The sequence below is a fragment of the Rhinichthys klamathensis genome, unplaced genomic scaffold (genome assembly GCF_029890125.1).
Source record: "Rhinichthys klamathensis goyatoka isolate OS25496 unplaced genomic scaffold, OSU_Roscu_1.1 h1tg000481l_1, whole genome shotgun sequence".
NCBI lineage: Eukaryota > Metazoa > Chordata > Actinopteri > Cypriniformes > Leuciscidae > Rhinichthys > Rhinichthys klamathensis.
Window position 1 is genome coordinate 521,264 of NW_026606968.1, and position 26,734 is coordinate 547,997.

General features: G+C 41.2%; 1 protein-coding gene across 50 annotated transcripts in view; it reads right to left on the reverse strand.

Moving 5' to 3' along the window:
- Positions 1-26,734, reverse strand: part of LOC130072179 (protein NLRC5-like) — a 912,375-nt gene that overhangs the window by 455,609 nt on the left and 430,032 nt on the right. For 45 of the 50 annotated variants that reach the window (XM_056237149.1, XM_056237148.1, XM_056237144.1 and 42 more), the window contains 2 exons: positions 23,717-23,890; positions 19,962-20,135 (listed from right to left, as the gene is read on the reverse strand). The exons of the other annotated variants lie outside the window; for them this stretch is intronic. In XM_056237149.1, coding sequence (XP_056093124.1) covers positions 19,962-20,135; positions 23,717-23,890 — 348 coding nt within the window. The remainder of the gene's footprint in view (positions 1-19,961; positions 20,136-23,716; positions 23,891-26,734) is intronic. 50 annotated transcript variants of the gene reach the window in all.

The window sequence follows — 26,734 nt, forward strand, 5'->3', positions numbered from 1 at the left end:
ATTTTAATTCAATTAGGCCTTGTCCTCCTTCATGAACTGGTAGGTACAGAACAGCTTCTTTCACCCAGTGCTTTCCAGTCAACAAGAACTCTCTGGAACTCTACAAAAAAGTCCATTGGTGGGTCCAGGACATTCAGCCTGTGCCACAGGGTAGACGCCACTAAACTGTGGATAACCAGCACTCTTCCCCTATACAATAGTCGAGGCAGCAACCAGTTCCATTTAGATAACCTAGCACATACTTTATCCTTTACATTCTCCCAATTATTGTTTTAAACTCTTCACTTCCTAAATAAATCCCTAGAAATTGAAATCCTATTTTCCCCCATTTTACATGTTCAGGAATAACTGGTAAGACCTCTGTTGAATGTTCAAGACACCACAAAGCTTCCGTTTTACTCCAATTTAACTTGGCAGATGATGCCTTTTCATATAAACAAAGACACTCCTTAACTGTATTTACATCTTTTTGATTCTTAACAAACACAGTGATATCGTCTGCATATGCTGTCAGCTTAATTTCATTATAGATACTGTTACCTACACATATACCAGACACATTTTTCCTAAATAAACACAATAAAGGTTCAACTGCTATTGCATACGACTGGCCAGACAACGGACAACCCTGTCTGATTCCCCTTTGCATTTGTATTGGTGGACTTAAACCTCCTCCAATTTGTACTAAACATGAAGCATTTGTGTACAAAGTCCTAATCCAGGAAAGAAACCCATCACCACAACCAAAAACTTTTAATATTTTAAATAAACACTCATGATCTACACGATCAAAAGCCTTCTCTTGGTCTAACGATAGAAGACCTAAATTGATACCATTTAAATGAAGTTCCTAAACGTAAGTTAGGGAGGAGCGAGCCCATCCAATCTTTCAATCAACAAACAGAGTATATAAGCAGCCGCTTACCTCTCCCGAGTATCAGCTGTTCCAGTATGCATTACTGCCGCAAGGAATAATGTCCGACATCCCGGAAATCCAGCTATTTCCTTCAGACGACGAACTGACAAGCCTTCCTGGGACACAGCCAGTCACACCCCGCGTGAGATCGAATCTTACGGATCATCTTCATGAGCGTTCTGATCGAGAAATCCAGCGCTCATATAAACCACGTTTCAAAAGGCAACGCTCTCCTCCATCTTCAAGATCGCCAGTTTTAACTGAGCCTCGTCCATCTTCTCTCCATTCTTCCGCTGCTAATACACCGATTCCACCCATTTCAAAATGTTCAGTCAACAGCCTACGTCAAGTCTTCTCCAGCTCCGGAATCCATTTCTCCTGCAGATCAGCAAAAGCTCAACTCTACGATCTTTTCATCAGTTCTTACAGTTCCAGCATTCCATCAAACACTTCAACACCTTATAAAAGCAAGACTCGCACCTCTTCTACCTCCGTTTCTCTCCCGGTTCGGCGTTCTGAACCCACACAATCCCAACGCGCCAATCCAAAGGCCGCCGGCGCCGCCGCGGCTCACACCTTGTCCGCTGGTATTTCCACCCGGCCAGAAACAGCAGCCGCAAAAAACAGTTCCGCTTCTTCTCCAGCTCTCACAAACTTCATGCAGTCAGCCCCACTCCCCAGGCAAGAACCGAACTCACAAACACATTCCTCCGACTTCCCTCTGCTTCTCCAGTTCTCTCTAAACTTCTTTATAATAACCCTTGTGCCAGGTCACCCTCGCACACAGTTACATTTCTCTCACCCTCAAACCAACCTACTCAAAGAGCGGATCCTAGCGCGAGGTTGCCTTCGCTAGCCATCTTCCCTCTTTCCTTCCATTCCAATTCGCCTCACCCCTTTTTCCCCTTCTATCTTCCAATTGTCTCCTAATATTCTTTCCAGTTCACATCACAGCGTGAGGTTGCCTCAGCAAAGGATTCCTACACTTTTCTACACAAAACCTCCCCTTCCTCTCACTTCAGGCCATGCCAGCCATCTTGGACACCAGTAGTGTTCTTTCATCTTCGTCTTTTACTGGCGACTTGCAACCAAATGGAGCATTATCGCCACCTACTGTATCTTATTTACTGTTGCTTAAATCCTTAGGTTTAGTCCAGTTTGTTGTAGGTAAGATGATATGATTTTAAGCACCATCTTTCCGGATTTATTTGAGAAGATATTTGTAATGTTCATTTGTTTGATTCCTTCATGTTCCAGTCCATTCCTTAAATCCATTCTTTGATTTGAGTATTTAATACACTCAAACAGCACATGTTCCACAGTTTCCACCAGCAGTGTTGGGGAGTAACTGAATATATGTACCGGCGTTACGTATTCAGAATACAAATTATGAGTACGCCCATCTGTATTCCGTTACAGTTACAATTTAAATAGTTGGTATTTAGAATACAGTTACATTGTTGAAATCGATGGATTGCATTACGATACTTCTCTGTTTCACGAGTTTAGTCACTCTCTAAATAAATTAAGGCAACTCAGCATTTCCCAGAAGCCCCAATGTGAAAACGAAAAAATGCGCGGTTTGCGTGATCAGTCACAATGAGTCGGAAGAGGAGCAGCGGGAGCTAGAATAGAGATGTAGCCGGAACTACAACAGAGACAGGGCAAGAATGCGTTTCTATCTCGGAAATTCAAACAGTATTTCACATTAAAGAAAGAGAAGGGAGAACGAAATATAGCCTAACTGTGCAGTGCAACCTCTGCTTGCCAGCAACCAACCTCCTTTCAGCGTCCAAAGACTCCACCTCCAACCTATAGAAGCATCTTAAAGTAAGTTATTTTCAGGTTTAGTCGTCTGCTTTCTGTTTATGTAATCCGTATGAAATGCGCATTTCTCTCTGGCACATTCACTAGCATACTGCAAAGATCGCGAGTCAGCATCGTCAACTTCATCTTTGTAGGCGACAGTGACAGACAGAAAACACGTGTTTATTAATAAACAATTAAAATATATCTTTGCTATATTTGACATATTCATAATCAATACTTTTGCCGACTATTTGTGACAGCTTTTAGGTGCTTTATTGGCAGCGCCATCCCTACAACGCGTCACCACCGCATCAACATTCCGCATTCCTACACTTATAAAGTGCAGTTCAATGTGGAAGTAATCAAAGTATTCAGAATACGTTACTCAGATTGAGTAACTTAACGGAATACATTACAATTACATTTTGGGGCATGTATTCCGAAACGAAATACGTTTTGAAAGTATCCTTCCCAACACTGGACACCAGTCAGTAATGGGACCCTCCGATCAACATTCATTTACTTTTCTCAACACCAAAACTTGCTCCTCAGGTACAATCCGCTTGCTAGCCCATTCACTCTCAACAGCAGTCCATCTTCCAGCTCCTAACAATGCAATCGCCATGGAAACACTACCAGTCCCAGCCCATCTCCGTTCCCTAATTCTATCAGGTGCAACTATCGATCTTCCTTCTCTACTGACTTTCGTCTCTCTCAATGAATCCCACTGCTCGTTTGACTTAAATCGTTGATCTTACAAATTCTGTACAACCTTCAAAACGAGTTCTCACACTTTCAGAATTCTGCGTTGCTTTTGCCAGATACACAGAAGTAATATGCACTTTATTTCCAGCCAGACGCAAGGAATTAAATGACTACCTCTCTACCATAGCAGAGCTCAGTCTCTCTTTCGGAGGTAGTAATTTTTATACATACATAAGCTTTTTCCAGCTAAATGCGCCGCCCGCGTCACACACTGGAACCAGTGTCCTTACTGGGAGCCTTGGACCTCGAACTATATAACAGAGTCTTCTTAGGTGTTCAAAGCCCTTCTTGGGCCATCTGCAGGTCTATCATTCATTCTACTTCAGAATGTCCCCAAACCAACTCAGATCTTCCAACCCATCCAGCTCCTTTCCAAGAAAAATCCACTTCATATGTCCCTCAATCAAGGAATGACCGTAATCAGATTTTTACCTCAGTTCCAGGCAGACAAGTGTGCAACAGCTTTAATTCATCACGTTGCAACAGACAACGATGCCACTTCCTCCATGTCTGTAATTTCTGTGGCGGAGCTCACGCCCGTTCTATGTGCCCTGTGCGCCGCTCCTCAGCTAACTTTAACCGTCGACATTCTTAGCGTCTACGGCCTGCCTAACCACTCTCCGCTCAGGTCTTGTTCTCCTAACAAAGCAAGAGCCCCAGACGCCATGTTCAATTTGGCTTTCTTCCGATCACCAAATCAAAATGCTAGGTCGATGGTCGTCCCTCGCCTTCGAAACATACATTCGTTCAGATCTGCAAAACATTAGACAAGCACAGCAAACACTAGCATCCCTCTAAGTCTGGACCGCTTCTCCCTACTATTTTGCATCTCCCCGCTTACCTAGCCCCGCAGGGCGCGTATTCATCTGGATGCAGTGAGAGCTCTCCCTTTTCAGATGTGCGTGACCTACCACTCCTGGAGTGGGGTCTCCCATCTGAATTGCCGTGTGGGCTCTTCCGTTCAGATGCATCATAGGCTCTCCCGTTCGACTTGCTGTGTGGGCTCTCCCGTTTTGATCGCCGAGTGAACTCCCTATTTATACATATGGGGGGGCTCTCTCCTTCGAAACGCAGCGGGAGCTCTCCCGGTCGAATCGCAGTGTGAGCTTTCCGTTCGGGCGCCGTGGGGGCTCTCCCTTTCCGAATCGCTGTGTGATCCTTCATGTTTTCAACCATGGAGGCTCTCCCGTTCGGATCGCAGTGTGGGCCCTCCTATCCGAAAAAAATCAGGACTGGAGGTACCAAGGATCGTACGTCCCTCGAACGCGACGGGCCATTATGTCTTTATGTGATCTCCGCCCCCTGCGTCAGAAGGATGGTAGTTCTGCATTTCCTATGTATACCGTAGGCTCCCTCTTGCTGCGTAGGGAGTTTCGCTTCAGATACTGGTGGCCCGTTTGCCTTTAGGGACGAGGACCTTCTTCCCCGTTTGTGACATCTGGAAGCCCCATGTTCTCTAACTCCATGGAGCTCCATGTCATGGATGTGGCAGGGCTTTCTCCAACCTCGTACTCAAACCTCCAGTCCCAAGATACTCCCGCAGGAGTAATTTCTGAAAGTCACTGCCGCAGCAGTGCAGCGGTGAGATGTACCCCAGTCAAATTTCCACAAGCCCATGTCGTTTCACTCCACAACGAACGCAGGCACACTCTTTAAAACACAGCTCCCGCCGGAGCTCCACTCATAGCCCCACATGGTGGGCATTATAGGGAGACGCAGGTCCAGCCAGGAGCCCCATTAAACATATCACTGCCGCAGCAGCGTCCATCCATGCTCCATACAGCTTTAAATTTCCACTCTTTTTGGGGGGTAACATACTTTAAGCTCTTAGGCATCCTGTATTTGATCACGTTATTCTAACTTGCTGTCCCAAATATTTATTCAACACTTTTGGGGGGTATATCAGAGCTCGAGTTGAAGCTGCTTCATCGAGCCCCTCTCCAGCGGACAGCAAGCCAAATAAGTTTAACCTAATATCTTAAAGATTTTATGGGCAAACGAACTCGTTAAATGAAGTTCCTAAACGTAAGTTAGGGAGGAGCGAGCCCATCCAATCTTTCAATCAACAAACAGAGTATATAAGCAGCCGCTTACCTCTCCCGAGTATCAGCTGTTCCAGTATCCCTCCACCTCCCCAAACTCCACCTTCATCTTAGGTACCTTGCCCTTTAATTAACAGGTCCTACATTTAGCCACTGGGGGGTATATCAGAGCTCGAGTTGAAGCTGCTTCATCGAGCCCCTCTCCAGCGGACAGCAAGCCAAATAAGTTTAACCTAATATCTTAAAGATTTTATGGGCAAACGAACTCGTTAATTTACAATAATCTAGTAAATCTCTCACTAGATAGATGTTATAGTAAATAGATCTATTTGTAATACAGTATGATTGATCTTTATGAATGATATCACCCAAAACACACTCTATTAACCAAACCTTTCGCCAGAATGTTATAGTCAGTAGTGAGAATGGAAACGGGTCTCCAGTTCTTCATGAGACTTATGTCTCCTTTTCTGGGAATAAGAACAAGGACAGCCCTCGGACAGCTCCTGGAAGATTCTGCTCCTCATAGCATTTCTGTACAACTTCATAAAAGTCTTTACCTATGATTCCCCACATGGCTTTATAGAAATCCCCCGGCAGACCATCAGTACCTGGTGCACGACCAGGCTTCAACTGCTGTACAGCTTCAGTCCATTCTTGAAAAGAAAAAACACTGTCCAAACTTGCACGTTGTTTTCCATTAAGAGTCGGAAGTTGCTCAAACAAGTCCGATGTCCTCTGCGAATCACACTTTTCAGCTCTAAAAGATTCTGAATAAAAGTCCACAGCAATTTTCCTCATGTTTTTTAGGTCAGATGTTTTAGACCCATCTGGGAATGTCAGACAATGCATTACACTCTGCTTTTTTGAGACTTTTTCCAGATTAAAAAAACATGTAGTTGGAGCCTCCATATCATGGACTGACAGAAACCGTGCCCTTATAAGTGCTCCCTTAGCTTGCCCTTGCAGTGGAGAGTTCAGTGCATTCTTCCTCTCACAGAAGTTCTCCATCACAGTGTTTGAGTGCAGCACCATATTAGATGGCATCTTTACTATTTACTTTTCTAATTAATGAATTTTTTCCTTAATCTGTGTTGTAGAGAACGAAGAAAACTGTTGACAAAAAATTCTAATTTGTGTTTTTCCCAATTCCCACCACTGAACTAGGTTTTCATATTCACCTTTCTGTGAAACCCAAGACCCCCAAAAGTATTTAAATCTTTCAATGAAATCTTTCTCCTGTAACAAACGTACATTCAATTTCCACTTTTGCACTGAGTCTGTGACAAAGACAAATTGCAAGTAACAAAATGATGGTCCGAAAAACAACACGGCACAATGTTCGCAGACACAATCCTGTTATTAGCTTTTTTACAAACATAAAATCTATCTAATCTAGCTGCACTTATTCTCTCTTGTGAAATTTTTATCCAAGTGTATTGTTTAACTTTCCTCTCTCTCCACACATCCAACAAATCATTTTGACAAATATTTTTTTTTTAGAAAGGCAGGCGATTCAAAATCTGGTTCAGTATTATTCCTATCCAAAGTAAAATCAACTGTATTCCATTCCAGTCACCTCCTAATATTAGAAAATCATCTGCATTCACATTTTTCAAATATTCACTCAGTTTTTTAAATAGAATTATTCTATCTGCACTTCTGTTTGGAGCATAAATATGAACAAATATGAAATTATATTCATCAATTTTTGTTTTTACAACAAGAAGGCGACCTTTTTCTAATTCTACTTTTGACACTATATCAACATTGAGGTAAGGGTAAAAAAGTATGGCTACCCCAGCACTTAAACTTGTTCCATGACTTAAAGAGTAACTGCCCTCCCAACACAATCCCCAATCTGTCTCATTGCTCTCGTCACTGTGAGTTTCTTGTAAAAATGTTACATGCGATTCTTTGAGCTTAAGGAACTCAGTTAATAAGCCTTGTTTCTCTCTATTCCTCGCACCATTAATGTTTAAAGTACTAACTCTTAAGGTTTGCATGTTAAAAGAGGGGAGAAGAAACAGGAATGAAAAAAGACAGAGAGAGAAATATATAAGACCAGCACCCATAACCATGTGAAAAAACTTCAGAACATCCACCTTCTGTCCTTTTGTTTGATCCAGAAAGTCATTAAACTCTTCCACAGAATACACACATCTCCAGATGACTGACTCAACTCAAACTCAGAAACTTCTGAACAACTGTCACTATCACATCTTGATTCATCAACACACACGTTATCATCAGTCTCAACACACTGCAAACCGCTTCCACTTGCCTTTTCAGCTTCCATATCAATGCCACATATAACACTCTGATCAGCTCCTTCTGAAACACCAGCACTTTCGGAAAAGAAGAGCCATCACCTCTGCTCTTGACATTGACTCCTGGTCTGACTCAGCCTGTCCTTCTGAAAGCTGTGTGTTCTCAGGGGAAGGAGGACAGTTAGTTGAACTTTTATCCTGAATCTCTTCCATTTGTTTTTCAATTTGTACTTTTTTTATTTTTCGGTTGTGCATACGTTTCTTTCACCAGCGTGTGTCTTTTTTCGATTTTATCACTCGTTTTTCCGCGATCCGACTGATTTCTCATTTCATAGTTTTCAGTCTCTGCACTTTTCTCCTCGTTTTGTTTTCTATGAGGACAAAACTATTTCTGGTGGCCTAATAGTCTCCACATTCAAAACATCACATACTTTCCGTTGTAGCGAAGATCATACAATCACTCAAACAACATTATTAACAGCAGCAAGACTTATTCTCCAGTATCAGTTTCACAAAGCATTATACACAACCGAATAATCCTAGAATAGTGTGTGTGTGTGTGTGTGTGAGAGAAAGAGAGAGAGAGAGTGTGTGTGTGTAAGTGTGTGTGTGTGTGTGTGTATGTGTGAGTTTGTGTGTGTGTGACAGTGTGTATGTGTTTGTGTGTGTGTGTGTGTGTGTGTGAGTGTGTGTGTGTGTGTGTGTGTGTGTGTGTGTGTGTGTGTGTGTGTGTGTGTGTGTGTGTGTGTGTGTGTGTGTGTGTGTGTGTGTGTGTGAGAGTAAGTGAGTATGTGTGTTTGTGTGTGTGTGTGTGTGAGAGAGAGAGAGAGTATGTGTGAGAGAGAGAGTTGTGTGTGTGTGTGTGTGAGTTGTTGTGTTAGGATGGCTATTTATCGATATCTTATGCTGAAGTAAACCAGGTCAGACAAACGTGATGATAACCTTTTTTATTCTTCTTCCAATTCCGCACGTTCTCTACACTTTGCTATGCCCTGGTGTGCACTGTGCAACTCCTCCAGGATATCAGTCTGTAGTGATGTTGGGATCACCAGTCGACAGCCTTTTAACGGCAGTCCATTTTCTATGGTTAACTCCCAGCACATTGAAGCGCTGCTGCACATGGTTTCCACTGTGTTTCTAGAGTCCTCTAGAGAGCACTTTTTCACCAGCTGTAAAACTGGATCAGCTTCCTGATGTTGCTGAACTTCACGAAGTCTCTTTTCAGTTGCAGGAAAGCTTGTGACAATAAAGTTCACGTACAGGTTCATCTCTTCTTCATTTTGTTGTCCGTCATGTTCTCCTTCTTGTCCAGGTGCTCTGGAGAGGACATCGGCACTCGCAATATTTTTTTCCTGGAACGTTTGAAATAGTGTAAGTGAATTTCATGAGTCTCATCCGCAATCTTTGTACACGTGGTGGTAGTTCGTCTAGGTTCTTTGAACTCGAGAGGGGTGCCAATGGTGTGTGGTCTGTTTCTACATGAAAGGAAAGACCTACGGGAAAGTCTGAGAAGCGCTCACAAGCCCAGGCGACAGCTAAGGCCTCTTTTCAATGTGCGCATATCTCCTCTCCATGTTTGTGAGTGCTCTTGATGCGTAGGCTACAGGTTTAAGCTGCTCACCTTGCATCTGTAGCAATGCAGCTCCTAGCCCGTATGATGATGCATCAGCTGAAACAACTGTGGTGGTTTTTGGATTGTAAAGAGCCAGCCCCGGCGGTGTGCTTAGATCTCTTCTAATGTCCTCAAAAGCTCTCTGTTGTTGCTCTCCCCATGCCCACATATTCTGTTCCTGCAGTAGATCTCTCAAAGGCTGCGTTTTCTCAGCTAGGTTTGGTAAAAACTTCCCTAGGTGATTTATCATGCACTTCATCTCCGCACTTCACTTACATGTGTTGGCTCGCTCATTTGTGTGACTGCACGCAACTTTCAGGATCTGCATGAACTCCTGACTCATCCAGTTTCTGCCCAAGGAACTTCACACTCTTCTTAGAGAATTCACATTTATCATTGAGAGTCACTCCTTCCTTTTGCAGTTTTTGCAGCACAGCAAAGAGACGTTGATCATGTTCTGTCTGGGACGCTCCGAACACTAATATATCGTCCATGCGGCACAAGACCCCTTCTAGACCCTCCAGCATTTGCGACATCCTTTTCTGGAAATGTTCTGGAGCCGACGATATCCCAAAACACAGTCGGTTGAAGCAGAACCTTTATTTTTCGTGCTGAGTTTAGCTGTGCACCTTCCCTTGACCTGCAGTGAATCTTGACCTGGTCCCAGCAGTATCTCTGAGGTTTTCTGCAGTTTACCAAAGTTTTCCTCCTCAAACAGTTCTTCAGAAACCACCGTGACATCTGCTCCCGTGTCCACTTTGAACAACACCTCAGAATTATTCACTTTTAGTTTTATCATCATTCTGCTCTGTACTAACAGCACCTAAGAATGCTCTGCCACTCTCTTGTTCATCGCGAGTCGTGTTTACTTCACTTATCCCTCTGGACCTGCAAACTTTCACATAATGACCCTTTTTCTTACAAAGGTTGCAGTGTGCTTGTCTTGCTGGGCATTGAAATCTGCTGTGAGTTTTTCCACACCACTCACATGAGATGGGCTTTTCTGGCACTGTTTGCTTCTCTGCATCCTAGCAGGCTTCCTCCGCATCATACCTCGGCCTTTATTGTAAGGTCGTTGCTGTGCATGAACAATGCCAACATTTGTTGCTATGTCATTTTTGAAATGGGCTTTCAGCTTGCTGTTTCTTCACCAGCTCACTTTGGCGTACACGTGTGCCAGCCTTCTCTAGAGGGAGTTCAGAATCCATCTGAAGTTGCTCTGACCATCTTTTATCTCTCAGTCCAACCACTAATCTGTCCCGAATCATTTCACTATATAATTCTCCATCCGCAATGCTCAGCTAGGCAATGCTAAGCTCCTGTTTCTTGCTGCCTCATATTAAACTTGAACATTTCTTCGCTCTACAGAGTGTTGATCAGTCGCTCCATGACAGTGTTGTTCTCACTGAGCTGTTCTGGAGTGAACGCAGGGATGTAAGGATGTCCTCTGCCGCATCGCCCATCGTATACACGAGTGCATTCACTTGGTTCTCTTCTGCTTGTAACTCAAGTCCAGATGCAACTCTAAATCTTTCAAACCTTTTACTCCACTTTGGCCACTCTTCTGGTTCTGAAAAGTCGAACTTTTGTGGTGGCAGTACCTGAAACCGCTCCATTTTCCCTCACGCAGCTCTCTCCTCTGCACGTGTCGAACGATCTTTGGTCTGTGAAATTTCACATCCACTAGCGTGAATTCTTCATATCACTCTTGGCAAAAGGGCTCTCTCTGTCCTCCTATGCCGTTCTTGTGCAATCTTCTGACACCATGTTGTGTTAGGATGGCTATTTATGAGAGTGAGAGTGTGTGTGTGTGTGTGTGTGTGTGTGTGTGTGTGTGTGTGTGTGTGTGTGTGTGTGTGTGAGAGAGAGAGAGTTGTTGTGTTAGGATGGCTATTTATGAGAGTGAGTGAGTGAATGTGTGTGTGTGTGTGTGTGAGAGAGAGAGAGAGAGAGTTGTTGTGTTAGGATGGCTATTTATGAGAGAGTGTGTGTGTGTGTGTGTGTGTGTGTGTGTGTGTGTGAGAGAGTTGTTGTGTTAGGATGGCTATTTATGAGAGTGAGTGAGTGAATGTGTGTGTGTGTGTGTGTGAGAGAGAGAGAGTTGTTGTGTTAGGATGGCTATTTATGAGAGAGAGAGAGAGAGAGAGAGAGAGAGAGTGTGTGTGTGTGTGTGTGTGTGTGTGTGTGTGAGAGAGAGAGAGAGAGAGAGAGAGTTGTTGTGTTAGGATGGCTATTTATGAGAGAGAGTGTGTGTGTGTGTGTGTGTGTGTGTGTGTGTGTGTGTGTGTGTGTGTGTGAGAGAGAGAGTTGTTGTGTTAGGATGGCTATTTATGAGAGTGAGTGAGTGAATGTGTGTGTGTGTGTGTGTGTGTGTGTGTGTGTGTGTGAGAGAGAGAGTGCGTGAGTGTGTGTGTGTGTGTGTGAGAGAGTGTCTGTGTGTGTGTGTGTGTGTGTGTGTATGTGAGAGAGTGTCTGTGTGTGTGTGTGTGTGTGTGAGAGAGAGTGCGTGTGTGTGTGTGTGTGTGTGTGTGTGTGTGTGTGTGTGTGTGTGTGTGTGTGTGTGTGTGTGTGTGAGAGAGTGTCTGTGTGTGTGTGTGTGTGTGAGCAGCCGTTGCTGTAACGACTACAAAGATGATCTACATGGATATTGCATGTCAGTGAGTTATGAAAGAGAGCCAGATATTGATATGAAGGCCCTGTATGATGGTGTGAGTGTGTGTGATCTCAGGCCTGTGATCAGCAACTCCTCTAGGCTCACACACACTCTCCTTTGTCTTATTGGCATTCAGAGCTGGTGGTCGTCCTCACACCAATCCACAAACCTTCCAATCTCTGAAAGACATTCAGACGAGTCCTCTTTCTTCTTCACTAACCCTAAAACTGCAGTCTGATCTGAGAATGTAATAATGTGGTTATTATAATAACGGCTTCTGCACTGATCTGTGTCCAGAGTGACCAGAGCCGGTGAACTAACACAGCGCTGAGGAGCTCCTGTGCTCAACGTCCTGAACTCAGACAGTGTTCATTAACACTAACCCGCCGCCTGCGCTCGGACAAACAACAACAACACCATTTTATAATAAGAGGAGGAACTTTACAGTCATTCAGCCTTGCAATGAAGAGATGCGGCGGCAGCATATTAACAGCTGAACTCAGATCTAGAAATATCAGACGTGCGGACGAGCTCGGATCCTCTAAATGCCTGTTTATAAAGTGTGTTATAGCTATAACCGCATCCTCTGTGCTTCTATTGCTCCTGTATGCACAGTGAAATGGCTCTGATAGACACTGACCGCTGTTTTTACTACATTAATCATCATTTTCTCCAAACACATCATTACTGTAGAAGCGAGCGCTACTGGAGGATCATCATTATTCTCCTCACAGCAAAGCTTGTTTGGGACAGGGATAATAGTGGAGCTCTTCCACACTGAGGAACTGTGTGTGTGTGCATAGATGTCTGATAAACGGGCGCCAGCTTCTGCCAGCTCTCGACTGCAAGATCTCAGTGTCCGCCCAGAGACGCGTCTGGCCCAGAAGCCTTGTTAGGACACACATGTGGACACAGTCTCTCCACCATATGCGGGTCAGTGAGTGTTTGAGGATAATCCAGTCCAGACGAGGCGTCCAGTGCAGTTTCTGCTCCTGTGAGAAGTCTCTGACGGCAAACCTGCAATAAACATCGCTCAACTCATCCGCCAGAGAGTGTGTGTGTGTGTGTGTGTGTGTGTGTATTGGAAAAGCAGCAGAACTTTTCTTCACGGCGGCTGTTGTTGGAGGACGAGGAAGTGCGAGGAACAGCGCTGAGAATGTGTGTGTTCAGAACGCCGGGCCGGGAGAGAAACAGAAGTGGATGAGGGACGAGTCTCGCTTTCATGAGATGTTGAAGAGTTTGCTCTAATGCTGGAACTGCTGGAACTAATGAAGAGATCGTCGAGTTGAGCTCTTGAGGAGAAATGGACCATTTGTAGAATCGGTGTATTAGCAGCGGCAGAATGAAGAGATGAAGTCTGGGAAGAAGATGGAGGAGGAGCAGTTTAAACTGGAGATCTCCAGGGGAGGAGAGAGAGTCTTCTGGAGCTGGTTTGAATGAGCGCTGGATTTTGCGCTCAGAAAGAGTTTCTGTGTTTGGATCTGTAAGATCTTCTGCGAGATGTGACTGTTGGGTCTCTGGAAGAATGGACAACTCGTCGTCTGAAGGAAAGCGCTGTATTTCCGGATGTTGGACATTGTTCAGTACGGCACTACCGGACGCTGGAGCGGCTGACACTGGAGAGAGCGAACCGGATGCTTATACACTCCTGATGACTGACAGATTAGATGGACTCGCTCCTCCATAACTTACGTTTAGGAACTTCATTTCATCTCAAGTTAGTGATGATATCCTAATGTGTGTAACTAGTAGATCTCTTAAAGTCCCCAGTGAAATAAAAATGTAAGTTTTTTGTCTTTTAGCATGAATATGTTAGTCTTACTGTAATCTATAAGCTAGTGTGTAGACAGCATTTCCCAATTTAAATACACAGTCGAACTGAATAGCCGTTCGAAACTACGGTGAGCAGTTCAGGACATCTCAGACCTCACTCATATGAGGAAAAGGCTTCAGGTCTCAGGAAAAACAACATCAATGTCAAGTCTCGTACAATCAGGCATCGGACGAAACAGCCTCAGACTAAAAGATGCATTTATGTCTGATGCCTTTCTGTCTCCGGCTGTTTCGTCCAGTGACGAGAGAAAGAGCTGAACTTGGCATGACAACTTTGCAAATGGAGCTTGAGGAAAGTAGTTTTAAGTTTTAGCGCCATGTCGTGTTGATCAATACGCCATTTCATGAAGCAATTTGAGGAAAAGGCTTGGTCATCTTTCGTCTGGAACAGAATCATACAGTGTGTGCCGGACATTAGATATGATAAATCTTTCTGTAGGAGACTTTGAGCTTTGTAAGTTTGCAGATCTTATACACACACAAACAGCAACATAACACACTAAAGAAAAAGAAAACATGAAAATGCATCATATGACACCTTTAATACATTAATACAAATGTAATACAACTATTATTAAAAACATGATGTATGAACTCAATCTTCCATTATTTTCTAAAAGTGAGCTTGAACTGTTTTATCTTCTCATAATTATGAAAAATGAATCTTTCATTAGTGTTTGTCTCCCTCTGCTGGTTTAACACATTCAGGCTCTATATTTACTCTAAAACTCCAACATTTGTGAGTTTATACTGTGTGTTTATACAAATAAAAAGGTTAATCTATGAATGAGAAAGTGTAATTTGCTGTGAAATAAAAGGTGTTTCACTGCCGCCTCATCAGGTCTGTCAGAGGATCGTTGAAATCTAAATGAAGTCTTAATTTATAACAGTGAAGTCACTGTATCTTCAGTCTCTGTTGATTCTGTTGACTGTGAGTCTCTGTAGTGGATCCTTATTCACCATCAGATGATCAGCAGAAGATCAGACTGTCCTCTTTAACCTAAAATAAAATACACACAGTCACATATGCAGTATGAGATATTACATCTGTCACATCTTTACATAAGAAAACTAACTAGTTAATCTATATTAATTCATTCTCAAACATGATAATATCGCTTCTATCTGATGCTCAAAGTCACTTTACAGAATCAAAAGCACTTGAAAGGTCACTTTCACACACCGGACAGCTGATCCAGAACCAGCAGAAATCATCATTACACTCACTACACATTTAATATCAGTTAATAACACACAACCCAAATCTCAGATTATCACACACATAAGGCTTTACACAGAAGAAGCGGCACAGAAACCAAATCTGAAGCGCCATAAAATCACTAAATGTGTATTTTGCGACGACTGTTATTTTGGTGGTTTGCTTCACGATGTATATCTTACTCAGTGTGTGTCTCTCTCTAAACACACACAAACCTGTCCACCAAATCAGCATAATCTCATACACACACACACACACACACACACCAAAGCATGTAACAACTACCTAACAAAGCAGAAACTGAATTTAAGATTTATTATCTGATGATCTCAGACACAATATTCCCACACACACACACACACACACACACACTGAACCTTTACTATTATTTCTAGTGAGTAAAACAGCCATTTAAACTTTAAATGAAAATATGATGAAAATCGTTAAGAACTATTCTTACTCTAGTATCTCCAGTTTATAATGTGGATCATCCCTCAGATCCTCCAGCAGCTTCACTCCTGAGTCTCCTAGTTTATTCCCAGTCAGATCCAGATATCTCAGGTGTGAGTGGATTGATCTCAGAGCTGAAGCCAGAGCAACACAACCTTCATCTGTGACTCCACACACACACAACCTGTAGAGAACAATGACACACATTAAGCCTATATCCAGAGATAAACACAACACTTAAAATAATATATATACACATACTCATTAGTTCATGCTGTTCAAATACATCAGTTTGAATCCGTGTATCAGTCGTACAGTTTATTTTTTATTTTTTATATTGAAAGTAGAAAAATGAGAAAACGGTTCCTTTTTAGTGTTTTTAATTTTGTCCAAAAACGACACAGTTTGATCTCCGGCTGATAAATCAGAGGAAAGGGGCGTTTCATTCCCGCCCGCGTGTAGAAATCCAATATTCAAGCCGTTATTAATGTTTCTACCTGAGAACGAAACACGAAAAATCTAAATGAATTCTTGTTTTTCATTTTGAAGAAAAAAAGAATACTTTTTATACTTTCAATATTAAATAAAAAAATGACTGAACGAATTATACACGGATTAGGGATTTATTGATTAGGGGATTCAATATACAGTTTGTACAGTATAAAAATCAATATTACTATGGAAAATCCCCATAAAACATGGAAACCTAACGTGTGTGTGTGTGTGTGTGTGTGTGTGCTTAATGTATTTGTAAACATTTTAAGGAATGTGTGTGTGTGTGTGTGCTTAATGTATTTGTAAACATTTTAAGGAATGTATGTGTGTGTGTGTGTGTGTGTGTGTGTGTGTGTTAGGTCTGGAGAGAAAAAAAAATCAATTCTCCAAACTATCACAATTTTTTTTGTTTACGATCTGAAATGTATTATTTTTATTCCAGAACCGATATTGATTCGAATGAAATGGCTTTATTTTCTTCCTCGCTTATAGCCGAGGTTGACAGAAGTTAGCCACTCTTGCTCCAACAGAGGCTGAAGCGTGTGGTTATCTATGAGTGTCGTAATATCCCTGTCTAGTGGACGTGTGGAAGCGGCGTGAGACTGAATCAGTGTTAAACTCACAGCCTTTGTCACTATTATAGCGACTTTTCAGACCCCTTTAGTGATTTTAGTTTTTTAAAGCGACTAGCGACAAATCTAGCGTCTCTCTGGTCAAACCTCAGTGACCCCCAAATGCTGTCAGTGGTGCGAGCGCGAGCTCTTGCTCTCTCCCTGCCGTCTCTCTCTCTCGCTCTAACATATGTGGAAACAAACAAGTCTTATCTGGCTAGAACATGACATAAGCCTATAACACGCTCTCACATGTTTATTTTTTAGCATTTTTGGGAGGAGTAAAATGTACATATGTGGATTCAACAACCAGATGCATTTACACTTGTCCAGTTTGGTCTGGAACGGTCTCAGACCTCCTCCTGAAGTGGTTTGAGCGATCGGATCCGTCTGGAATGTGTTTCGCAGGGCATTTACACCTGGTCTCTTCACGATCGGATAGCTATCCCATCACAGAAAACGCTTGAAGTGGCCAGGTGTGAACAGCCCTTAGGGAAGGCGTTAGCTACTTTCCTCTGAACATAGTTGTCAACACTGGACTGAGTCACTGAAAGCCCTCGCGCTGCTCATATACTGAGAGAGAGACGAGACATTTATCCCAATTATTTGTATACAGTCTAATAATAAGAATATAATCTAGTAATACTGATTCATATATTAACAACAGCTTATATATGTAGTAGTTTATACTGTATGGTAATGATAGTATCAGTATTAGAGGAAATACGGTAAAGGGGTGTGGGCACTCTCGCCCGGAAACTGATCTGTATCAGTGTTGTACCAGAAGTAAACGGCACTCAACTTGGCTCCGTCTCTGCGTGTGTTATTGTTCCTCCACAAATATTACAATATACTCTTATACTGTTCATTAATTATAAACTAATAGTTTGCGAATGATTTATAAGCGCTGTGTTACTGTATACTTGTGATAAAGTGTCACCGTTATTTCAAACTGGTCGCATTAAGTGTAATTGCTCCTTTTGTATGTGATGGAGTGATTCTTCTTTCTCAAAAATAACACAAAATAAACTAAGTAAAGATGAATTTGACTGATAGCATTATTATTATTTTTAACCCCGGATGGGGCTTACGCCACACATATATTGTACACACTATCTACTAGGGGTGTGACGAGACGCTTATCTCACGAGAACGAGACGAGACGAGATTTTTGCACAATTTTTCAGAAATCCTCAATGACAAAATTCATGACTGGAAAAATAGTATGCAGGTGCATTTTTCAATGTTTAACTAATAATCTTCTAATGCATGTCATTTCAGGTCTACTTTATGAGTATGAATTACCAAATGCATTGAAAGAAAACAATATACAAGCACTGTAAAGGGTTTTTATTGACTGGCTTTTCTCCTGTATGATTTCACATTAGTCTCTTCAGACCTTACTGTACATTTAAGAGCTTTCAGAACTTCTGATTGAGGCTGTGTGTGACCTCCTAACTGAACTCCTTAACACACATTTAACAGAGAAATAAAAACAGTATAAATAACAAAAATAAATAACAGTTTTCTCTTAGTCTTATTAAGTGCAAACAATAAGTGCAAGTGCAACCATAATCAAAGTTAGCACACAGACTCTTTATAATTGTTGTGAAATTGCGGTTTTATTTTGCACCAGCAGTTATAGGTATAGGTAGAGAGAAACGAGGCTGGTGTGTTTGTCTCTACAGTTGTTCTTGCGTTCCCATTATAAGTTCAGAAACGGAGCCTCAATTGTCTGTTGTCCTTTATACGTTACAGTACTCTCTCAATATTCACAGTGCAAACTGAGACCATAGCCGCAAATAAACAGTCCAGAGATGGGTATTGGGAGACAGACTATTGTATGTATATGCAGCCTAATTTGTGCGCAATGCACATCAGGGAGCTTGTGTTTTACCCTTCACTTTCAAATTCGTGACCGCGCGTACTCTGTGTATAGACGAATCCGGCGAAACTACCGGAAGTAAGCGGGCGCCATAACTGAGCTGTTGCTGGGTAGCGTTGCGCCATTGCCTCCTATTGTTTTAGTTGCAACTTGCGTCCACTGGAATAAACAGCCCGCGATTTACGACTGTCACTAACGTTACAACTTTTATAATGTCGAGTGGGAAAACATGTTCCGGTTTAAATTGTTTCAGTGGCGGCAGTAAAGGGCGCATTGGGGCAGTGACGTTAGTAACATTACTGTTATGTCTGTTGTTAATGTTTGATTTGCTTGACTCTGACAGAATTGTTTTTAAATAACAAATTAAACTAACAAATTAAATTAAATATAATGCAGTTTTTGTTATAATAACAATTATTTAATGACATAAGTAAAAAAATATAATAAATATGTAATATAGTGCTCAGCAAAATCTCCTCTCTAGCTATTTTTTCTATTCAATTAACACGCTATGGTCATTAAATGGCTTTCCTGAGCTAAATGTAACGTTATGTGACATAATTGTTCTCCTGCTGTTATATTGACCTCTTTCCATGGTTTAAAAACACTAATTGGTCGATATTATGTATACTTTCTAGCTGTACCTTACCCTTGCCTTTTGCAATGTGAAAATTAGATAAATAATGGACACAAATGAAAAACATGAATTCGTTTATTTGATGTCATTCATTTATTTATTGTTGCCAAATGGACAGATCTTTTGATAGTTTCCTCGTTAGCTAACGTTAGCCTAGCTAGCTTGCCAAGCTATTTTCATAAATAATCTGTAAGATCGTTTGTACCTTCATCTGTGACTGGAGGCCACTGTCTAACATCATCAACCCAACAAGTCATTCTGCCTGGCTGTAGCTGTCATCGAGGGTGCGTTATCACGGAGGTTTGTTTACATACCGCTAACAGCTCAGTAATGGCGTCGCCACAAGATGGCAGCCTACACAGAACGCTCGTCGGATTCGTGTATAGGGAGCAGCGGTGTGAGCGCACACTCTACAAGATTAGACATGTATCAGACGTTAGTCTATGTTGCGCAACGAATCCTCCGCCATCGTCACGCGATCAGTGAACTGTGATTCGTGCGGCACTGATTGCAACGGCAACTCGCGCTGGATGAGCAGAGCAGACTTTTACATTAGTTTATAATGGTTTTTATTCTTTTATAAAACAACAAAACGATAGTTTAGGCGAATGTGAGTGTAGCGGTGGAATATTCTATGGTAATCTCACGTTCAGTCATGGCGATATCGCGAGACAGCTTTTCACTCGATGAAATCTCGTCACACCCCTACTATCTACATATTAATCCTTATTCACTCAGAGTCTTTATGGTAGAGATGATCTTACCTCAGGTCCTCCAGTTTACAGAGAGGATTCTCCAGTAGATCAGAAAGATGCTTTATTCCTGAGTCTCCTAGTTTATTCCCAGACAGCTCCAGTATTCTCAGGTGTGAGGGGTTTGATCTCAGAGCTGAAGCCAGAGCAACACAACCTTCATCTGTGACTCCACACTTACTCAACCTGTAGAGAACAATGACACACATTAAGCCTATATCCAGAGATAAACACAACACTTAAACTATAAATAACATAATGCTGTCAATATGAAATATATACAAATACTCATTAGTTCATGTTGTTAAAATACATCAGTTATGATTAGGGGATTGAATATACAATTTGTACAGTATAAAAATCATTTCTATGGAAAGTCCCCATAAAACATGGAAAACGTGTGTGTGTGTGTGTGCTTAATGTATTTGTAAACATTTAAAGGAATGTGTGTGTGTGTGTGTGTGTGTGTGTGTTAGGGCTGGGAGAAAAAAATGATTCACCAAACTATCGCAATTTTTTTGTTTACTGTTTTACGATCTTCTTCCAATTCTTCTGTCTATTAAACCTTTGACAAAATCATCGGTTGAATCATGCGTTAAAATAATGCATTTATCAATTACATTGTTTTGCCACTAGGTGGCGACAAGTGACTGTTAAAAAATGTATTTATTGAATTATTTATTCAAGAGAGTGTATTACTGTATGATGCTCCTGAAATAAAACTCAGAGATGTGATGAATTGTTTTTGTAAATATGACTCATCTTATTCATCATGTACAGTCTGTATAAGTGTATGATTTAACTTTTCTCCATAGTCTAGTGTTAAAAACAAATCACAATACATTGCAAAATCGAATCACAATATTGTAGAATCGCTATTCTTAAAAATCACAACACTCATAGTATCGGCACCCAATTATTTGTATATAGTCTAATAATAATAATAATAATACAATCTTTTAGAGCCCGACCGATATGTATACAGTACTTTTATACTATTTTAAATAATTAGTAAGCAAAATGTATTAAACGTGAAACTAGGCAACTCTTAATGCAAAATGGCCCTATATAAAGTGTTATAATTATATAAATTTTTGGAATATTGCTTGATGTTGTAACGTAGTGTTATCAGGCAGAATGAGCTTTAACACTGTGTCTACACCGGACACGGCCGTTACTGCTCGCGGCGCAACAGCTGATTACCCGAGACAAAGCAGAATCAGTTTACTGTCGAAGATCGCTCGCGCCACGCATTTTAATCAATGTTTCATCAACCAATTGCCTTAATAAATAAGAAGTAAATATAGCAGACAATATAATCAGGACTTCTCAGCTGCGCTTGCAATAGTCACAAGCTCACACAATACGTGACAGAGGCTTGTAGCAGAGAAATCAATTCTGTGAATTACACAGCGCAAATCACAAGTAGGCTACTACCCACCGGATGAAGAAGGGTTGGCTCTCAGGCTCCACAGGCTACATCAAATATTCATTTTATTTTTCGTGTTCGCATTTATGAGGAAAAAACAATGTTACAGACGCGACAGTTCAGCACTACGGACGTGAGCGCTCTGAAAGCGGCACTAAAATGCTTTGAAACTTTCACATAGACATCAAACAGAAAGCACAAAACCTTTCGTTTCAAAGTGAATTTCGTTTTGTATAATTAATTGTATCTTAATTTTAATCAATGTTTCATCAACCAATTGCCTGGATTTAAGAAGTAAATATAGCAGACGATAGATAATCTCGACACGGAGGCGCCTGCGGGTGAACTGGAGCTCGTCTCATGAACCGAAACTCAGCGTATAGACCTGAGAATTGAAATATATCTATATTGAAATGTCTACTTTTAAACAGAACAATTCAAAACGAAAGACAGACAGACTCATGTAATCGTATGAAATGTGCATTTCTCTCTATCTTCACTGAAGATCGCGAGTCAGCCTCGTCAACTTCATCTTTGGCTGACACTGACTGAAAACACTTGTTTATTAATAAACAATTAAAATGTCTCCTTGCTATTAGGAGTGTAAATATTAATCGATTCGTATCGATTATACAGCCGACGATTCGATGCATCGATGCGTCCGCAAGAGTATCGATTAATGTGTTTGTTTTGCCGCCTGTCTATTTTCAGCATCCGCTCATATGCGTACAAACGATTGTTGTTATGCACTGGGCTAACGTTAGTTAGTCACCGAACTAAACTGCCAGTGTGAATGCACCCTCAGTCACTTAGTTGGCGAACTCCAAACTAGCAGTTACTAACGTAAACAAACAGGCGCTAACGTGTACAAAAGGCTACTTCAACAGCTTACTTGAAAAGTCTAGGGTGCTTTCACACCAACTCGGATCGGAACGGGCACGGTTCGCATGAAAAATCGCTAATTATGTAAACGCTGTCTGTCATGCGGACCGGGGTGCGCACTGGGGTACCAAACCCGAGACTGCCTGGAGGAGGTGCGCTGAGTTCGGTTGCACTCGAACCGTGCCGCGGCTCACGTGAATGTGAAAGCATCACGGACTCGGGTGCGCACTTGTTCAGGAAGTAAGTGACCTGCGCATGCTTTTTAGCTGATTATGATGTATTTAGTTAAATAAAACACATGTAAGGGATGATAGTGTTGATAATTTACCTTGGACAAGAGCGAGAGTGAGTCTGTATTCGCACACACATAGCGCGTGGACTCAGGGCAACAAATTAATGGAAATCCACTGTCTCCTGCGTTTGCAATCAGCAAAAAGCCAAATGCGACACACAGTAAACCGGTGTTGTTCACTCAGCTGTGCATAATAGCACCAAATAAAATAAAAAAACACAATATATTGACCCGCGTTCTGTTTTCTATCATGCGTCGTGCACGTTTGCGATGACGTAAGATGCACGGAAACGCACCAGGATTCGATAGAATCAAGTTTAGAACTGTATGCAGTAACTGTTATATTTGCTGTTCTATTTGCAGTGCATTGAGCACAACATACACATTATGTGAATAGAATACTGTTCCTGTATTCTCAATAAAAGGCAAATTATAAAAAAAATGTGTTGATTTATTTGAAACTTAATAGATATCATGTAAAAATATCGACTATTGAATCGTATCGAATCGTATCGTATCGCGGGGAATTCTGAAGTATCGGAAATAATCGAATCGTTGGCTTAAGAAATCGGTATTGTATCGAATCGCCATGTAGGCTCCGATTTACACCCCTACTTGCTATATTTGTTGTATTCATAATCATTACTTTTGCCAGTTCTTTGTGACAGCTTTTAGGTGCTTTATTGGCAGCGCCACCCTTACATGAATCACCTCAACCGCATTTTTTAAAATATTCATTTATCGGCCATTATAAATGCCGATACCGATAGTTTGGAAAATGCCTAATATCGGCCCGCCGATATATCGGTCGGGCTCTACAATCTAGTAACAATTAATTTAACAACAGCTTATATACTATAAACTATAACTATAAACTAATAGTTTGCAAATGATTTATAAGCGCTGTGTTACTGTATACTTGTGATAAAGTGTCACCGTTATTTCAAACTGGTCGCATTAAGTGTAATTGTTCCTTTTGTATGTGATGGAGTGATTCTTCTTTCTCAAAAATAACACAAAATAAACAAAGTAAAGATGAATTTGACTGATAGCATTATTATTATTTTTAACCCCGGATGGGGCTTACGCCACACATATATTGTACACACTATCTACATATTAATCCTTCTTCACTCAGAGTCTTTATGGTAGAGATGATCTTACCACAGTGTCTCCAGTTTACAGAGAGGATTCTCCAGTAGATCAGAAAGATGCTTTATTCCTGAGTCTCCTAGTTTATTATATGACAGATTCAGTTCTCTCAGGTGTGAGGGGTTTGATCTCAGAGCTGAAGCCAGAGCAACACAACCTTCATCTGTGACTCCACAATACCACAACCTGTAGAGAACAATGACACACATTAAGCCTCTGGTTTTCTTCAGGGTCTTTTTAACCCGCAAATGACTTTTGCTCAAATTTTTAAAATAATTATCTTTGTCCAAATGGTATGAAACTTTCTACGGCTCTCAACACTTTCTAGATCTACAAAAAAAAATAAAAAATTGTAATGATTTCTGTTTTTATGTTAGCGTGAAAAAGATAGTGACACTAGTTGTCTTCGGGTCCCTGGAGACCCCGCATAGTAAATATACAAAATTCATCATCAAAATCAGAAACAACGCAGAACACACAGACAGAAATATATACTAGGGCCGGGACTCGATTAAAAAAATTAATCTAATTAATTAGAGGCTTTGTAATTAATTAATCGAAATTAATCGCATTTTAATCGCATAAATATTTGACCTGAGAACTGTGAGAAGTAATTTTTTTCACATGGATTTTTAGTATACCATTGAATAATGACTGCATACATAAGCTTAAAGGTGCTCTATGTAAAAATTGAGGTAAAATTATCCAAAAAATGAGCTACACGGATCAAAAGAATGAGAAGAAATAAGTGCAATGATGTCATTAAAAAATTGCCAAGTTATAGTGCTGCCGAGATATAAACCTAAATTAGCATGCTAAGTTACTAGCGCCGGCCCGACTGGTGTCGTAATACCAGTTTCGGCCATGGGAGGCGGTATGCGGGCAACATACATAACCACCAGCCAAACTACAGTACACGAATAACTCGCACGGCTTGTGGGCGTACTTTAACCTGATGTCAATCGCGTCTATATGAGACCGGCCTTTATAATTTAGTGTTGAGATGTTGTTCATTGAGTCTCTAATCTCTAAAAATCTCCAAATGAACTGCAGTCTTACTATCGTGTCAATTGATTTGATTAATATGCGCGAGGGAGAGAGAGCAGGGCAGCGCTCGTGTTGTTTGAAGACGTGAGAGAGAGTGCGCGCGCGCGGCCGGGGCTCGCTCTCTCTCGCTCTCTCGCTCTCTCTCGCTCTCTCTCGCTCTCTCTCGCTCTCTCTCGCTCTCTCGCTCTCTCTCGCTCGCTCTCTCTCGCTCTCTCGCTCTCTCTCGCTCTCTCGCTCTCTCTCGCTCTCTCGCTCTCTCTCGCTCTCTCTCGCTCTCTCTCGCTCTCTCTCGCTCTCTCTCTCTCTCTCTCTCTCTCTCTCTCTCTCTCTCTCTCTCTCTCTCTCTCTCTCTCTCTCTCTCTCTCTCTCTCTCTCTCTCTCTCTGCTCGTTATAAGCCCTGTCAAGCGCAGCAGTCATTATATTCTACATCACTCACCGATCAAAATAGGCTTTGGCGGGACAAAGCGGACGATTTGACGGTTTTAGAAGATTAACAACCCGAAACTAAAAAACAGACTATAGGCCAACTTTCTGGAGGTATACTGCCCCCATCTGGTATGGAATATGTGGAGTATGAATTTATTTTTTGGCAGACATTCCACATGGCACCTTTAAGCAACAAAATATTGTTTATTTTTGTTCAACCAAGTCCAGCAGACCAGTGCAATTTTTGCCATTAAGTGTAGCAATAGCATATTGCAACAAAATAGCATATTGCTACACTACACTAATAGCAATAGCGAATTCCTTGTTGCATAGACAACCATGCTCTTATCGACGCGTCCATCCGTTCGTTTTTTGTAACAACATTTCCCATCCACCGGCCAACCAAAGCGATCTCGTCAGCTTCTTCGTCATGAACGCTAGTTGGTGCGCCAGTATAATCGGTCCGCCGAAACTCATCCAGTGAGAAACGTTCCGCGGTGCAAAATTAAAAATAATTTTTTGTGTAATTAATTAACGCGTTAAAGTGTGTAATTAATTAATCTTAATTAACGCGTTAAAGTCCCGGCCCTAATATATACATATTAATATATATATATATATATATATATATATATATATATATATACGTATAAAAACTGTTCTCTTATCATTTGTAAAATAAAATCATCCAAAATGCAGAAACATAACAAAAATAAATTGGTGACACTGACACATTGAAAATGTGCACATACACACACACACACACACACACACACACACACACACACACACACACACACACACACACACACACACACACACACACACACACACACACACACACACACACACACACACACACACACACACACACACACACACAAAGGAATACATTTGTAAGGCTACACTACACTACACTACACTAATAGCAATAGCGAATTCCTTGTTGCATAGACAACCATGCTCTTATCGACGCGTCAAACCATATATTAAACCATATATACGTATAAAAACTGTTCTCTTATCATTTGTAAAATAAAATCATCCAAAATGCAGAAACATAACAAAAATAAATTGGTGACACTGACACATTGAAAATGTGCACACACACACACACACACACACACACACACACACACACACACACACACACACACACACACACACACACACACACACACACACACACACACACACACACACACACACACAGGAATACATTTGTAAGGCTATAAAAAACTCATTTGTTATTGCTGTTCATGTTCATGTCATGTATTTTTACTCAATATGTAATATAACTGTTCATTTCTAATAATTTTTGTTCTGTTAGTTAGTAACTGAAATGTTGATTACAATTTTAGAATTATTTTAAAAACAGACGATTGAAATAAATGATAAAATCTAAAAATGTATCTTTGTAACATTGTTCAGGTTTGATTCTAATCATAACATTATTGAAAAACTTTTTCAGTACAAAAATGCTAAACTTTGACAAAAGTATTTTATTTTTGTTATAATTGTGATTTTATACTATTTCGGTATGAATCCAACTGAAT